This window comes from Etheostoma cragini, chromosome 23, assembly GCF_013103735.1.
Source record: "Etheostoma cragini isolate CJK2018 chromosome 23, CSU_Ecrag_1.0, whole genome shotgun sequence".
In the NCBI taxonomy this organism is placed as follows: Eukaryota; Metazoa; Chordata; class Actinopteri; order Perciformes; family Percidae; genus Etheostoma; species Etheostoma cragini.
In genome coordinates this window covers 29,450-33,914 of record NC_048429.1, presented here as the reverse complement: position 1 = coordinate 33,914, position 4,465 = coordinate 29,450, and the positions used below count along the sequence as shown (strand labels likewise).

General features: G+C 47.3%; 1 protein-coding gene across 1 annotated transcript in view; it reads left to right on the top strand.

Annotated features, from left to right (window-relative positions):
• The window catches only part of LOC117939023 (protein DENND6B-like), a 15,943-nt gene that overhangs the window by 3,931 nt on the left and 7,547 nt on the right, over positions 1–4,465 (top strand). The window contains exons 2-6 of the mRNA XM_034864067.1: positions 286–324; positions 417–459; positions 596–741; positions 3,646–3,751; positions 4,138–4,325. Coding sequence (XP_034719958.1) covers positions 286–324; positions 417–459; positions 596–741; positions 3,646–3,751; positions 4,138–4,325 — 522 coding nt within the window. The remainder of the gene's footprint in view (positions 1–285; positions 325–416; positions 460–595; positions 742–3,645; positions 3,752–4,137; positions 4,326–4,465) is intronic.

The window sequence follows — 4,465 nt, the reverse complement described above, 5'->3', positions numbered from 1 at the left end:
TGTGTAACATGTGTATCCAGTCCACTAACATGTGTAACATGTGTATCCAATCCACTAACATGTGTAACATGTGTATCCAGTCCACTAACATGTGTAACATGTTTATCCAGTCCACTAATATGTGTAACATGTGTATCCAGTCCACTAACATGTGTAACATGTGTATCCCGTCCACTAACATGTGTAACATGTGTATCCAACACACACACACACACACACACACACACACAGCAGTGTTAATTAGCAGCAGTGTGACACTGGTGTAAGCTGTTTGTTGTTTTCCAGATGGTGTTTCCTCACGATGTGAAGCTCACTGAGAAGGAGGTAAGGTCTGATTTAATGATTAATACTCATCTATTGATTAATAATCATCTATTGTAGATTCATTGCTGATATATTTTGTGATTTGTTGACAGAAAAGCAGCATCTGCTACCTGTCCTTCCCTGACTCGTACTCAGGTAACTCACCTGTCACGTATCTGAATACTACTGGCATAGTCTGTCACATGGTACTACGTTTCCCAGGATGCATTGGAAAACAGTCTGTCATATATCACTGAATACTACTGTCTGTTCATGTGACCACATTTCCCAGGAGGCCTTGGGGACACTCAGTTCAGTTTCAGGTTACGCCAGTCGGTCGGCCGCAGAGCGTGGAGGCTCCGAGAGGATATTTACAACAGAGACGCCCCCCCCACCCTGCAGGTACTCACACACAGACACACACACATACCTGGACACACACACAGATACACACACACACCTGGACACACACACCTGGACTCACACAGACACACACACACACACACCTGGACACACACACACACACACACAGAGACACACACACAGATACACAGACACCTGGACACACACACAGATACACACACACACACGCACACACCTGGAAACACCCACACACACATACACAGAGACACACACACACACAGAGACACAAACACAAAAAGTTGATAAAGTTTTGTTGTTTCACTCACTCCCTATTCCCATATGGTGTGTATTACGTAGTGATATATATAGATATATAGAATGTGTGTATATATATACACATATATGTGTGTGTGTGTGTGTGTGTGTGTGTGTAAAGGTATGTATACTGAATCAGAATCAGGAATAATTTATTGATCCCCGAAGGGAAACTCTGTGTCCCAGTAACACCAGCAGTAAGAAGACAGAGAGGGAGCACTGCAACAGGCACAGACACTCTTCACTTCAGATGCATCAGAACCAGAATCAGAGCTTTATAGCACCAAAGTGTACAAGACATAACAACAACACAACCTAGTGTACAAGACATAACAACATCACAACCTAGTGTACAAGACATAACAACATCCCAACATAGAGTACAAGACATAACATCACAACATCGTGTACAAGAAATAACATCACAACATCGTGTACAAGACATAACATCATAACATAGTGTACAAGACATAACAACATCACAACACAGTGTACAAGACATAACATCACAACCTAGTGTACAAGACATAACAACATCACAACCTAGTGTACAAGACATGACAACATCACAACATAGTGTACAAGACATAACATCGCAACATGGTGTACAAGACATAACAACATCACAACATCGTGTACAAGACATAACAACATAACATAGTGTACAAGACATAACAACATCACAACCTAGTGTACAAGACATAACAACATCACAACCTAGTGTACAAGACATAACAACATCACAACATAGTGTACAAGACATGACAACATCGCAACATAGTGTACAAGACATAACAACATCGCAACATGGTGTACAAGACATAACAACATCACAACATAGTGTACAAGACATAACAACATCGCAACCTAGTGTACAAGACACAACAACATCACAACATAGAGTACAAGACATAGCATCACAACATAGTGTACAAGACATAACATCACAACATCGTGTACAAGACATAACATCACAACATAGTGTACAAGACATAACAACATCACAACATAGTGTACAAGACATAACATCATAACATAGTGTACAAGACATAACAACATCACAACATAGTGTACAAGACATAACAACATCACAACCTAGTGTACAAGACATAACAACATCACAACCTAGTGTACAAGACATAACAACATCACAACCTAGTGTACAAGACATAACAACATCGCAACATAGTGTACAAGACATAACAACATCACAACATGGTGTACAAGACATAACATCACAACATAGTGTACAAGACATAACAACATCACAACCTAGTGTACAAGACATAACAACATCGCAACATAGTGTACAAGACATAACAACATTACAACATAGTGTACAAGACATAACAACATCACAACATGGTGTACAAGACATAACAGGAAACCAACCCCCCTCCTGAGGAAACCCATTTTGGCAGCTTGTACCCTGGATCTCGTTCTTTCGGTCATGACCCAGCCTTCATGACCATAGGTGAGGGAAGGCCAACTCTGACCGGTAGATCGAGAGCTTTGCCTTCTGGCTCAGCTCCCTTTGTTACAACAGTGCGATAAATGGCATGTAATACCGCAGCTGCAGCTCTGATTCTCCGACCAATCTCACACTCCATGGTCCCCTCACGCGCGAACAAGACCCCAAGGTATTTAAACTCCTTCACTTGGGGTAAGGACTCACTCCCTACCTGAAGAAGGCTCTCCATTGGTTTCCTGCTGAGAACCATGGCCTCAGATTTAGAGGTGCTGATCCTCATCCCAGCCACTTCACACTCTGCTGCGAACCGATCCAGTGAGTGCTGAAGGTCACAGACCGATGATGCCAGCAGGACCACATCATCTGCAAAAAGCAGCAATGAGATCCTGAGCCCACCGAACTGCAACCCCTCCCCGCCCTAACTACGCCTCGATATCCTGTCCATAACTATTACAAACAGGATTGGTGACAGAGCGCAGCCCTGGGGGAGGCCAACCCTCCAGAACCTGGAACAAGTCCAACTTACTGCAGAGAACCCGGCTCTCTGGTCATACAGAGCTTGGATGGGCCTGAGAAGGGACCCCCTCACCCCATACTCCCGCAGCACCTCCCACAATTTCTCCCAGGGGACCCGGTCATACGCCTTCTCCAGATCCACAAAACACATGTAGACTGGTTGGGCATACTCCCAGGCTCCCTCCAAGATCCTTGCGAGAGTGAAGATCTGATCTGTTGTTCCACGGCCAGGACGGAATCCGCACTGTTCCTCTTCAACCCGAGGTTCGACTATCGGCTGAACCCTCCTCTCCAGGACCTTGGAGTAGACTTTACCAGGGAGGCTGAGAACTGTGATACCCATGTAATTGGCACACACCCTCTGGTCCCCCTTTTTGAAGAGGGGAACCACCACTCCGGTCTGCCACTCTTTAGGCACCGTCCCAGACCTCCACGCAATGTTGAAGAGGCGTGTCAGCCAAGACATCCCCTCCACACCCAGAGCTTTCAGCATTTCTGGCCGGATCTCATCAATCACTGGGTCTTTGCCACTGTGGTGTTGTTTGACTACCTCAGAGACCTCCACCAGGGAAATTGACGCAAATCCACTATCATCTGTTACCGCCCCCTGAGGCACCTAAGTTCACAGCTCGCCGCCGCAGCTTCAGCGATTGAGACGTTGAACATTGTCCACTCAGCTTCAATGCCCCCAGCCTCCACATGGGCCCCCAGCCTCTACATTCCCCCCCAGCCTCCACAAGGGCCCACAGCCTCCACAGGGATGCCCGAAAAGCTCCGCCGGAGGTGAGAGTTAAAAGTCCGTCGGACAGGGGCTTCCTCCAGACGTTCCCAATTTACCCGCACCACCTATTTGGGCTTACCAGGTCTGTCCAGAGTCCCCCCCATCCCCTGACCTAACTCACCACCAGATGATTATCAGTTGACAGCTCCGCCCCTCTCTTCACCCGAGTGTCCAAAACATACGGCCTCAGATCAGATGAAACGGTTATAAATTCGATCATTGATATTTTGCCTAAAGTGCTCTGGTACCACGTATACTTATGAGCACCCTAGGGTGCTCTGGTACCACATACGGACGTTCTAGAACAGATGTTGCTCAAAGCAACTCCACCAACTGCCAACCAACCCCCCTCCAGAGGAAACCCATTTTGGCCGCTTGTACCCTGCAGCGAACGTCCCACTGGGGCAGACCGGCTCCCACTGGGGCAGACCAACTCCCACTGGGGCAGACCGGCTCCCACTGGGGCGGACCGGCTCCCACTGGGGCAGACCAACTCCCACTGGGGCAGACCGGCTCCCCCTGGGGCAGACCGGCTCCCACTGGGGCAGACCGGCTTCCCCGTGGAAGCATGCTAGGGTGAAACAATCTGGTCAATAGCGCGAGAGACCAGTAAATCAAATCCATGTTGAATGTTCCAGGAAAACAGCAGGCAGGGGACAAAGAGAAAGGAGAAAACAGCAGGCAGGGGACAAAGAGAAAGGAGAAAACAGCAGGCA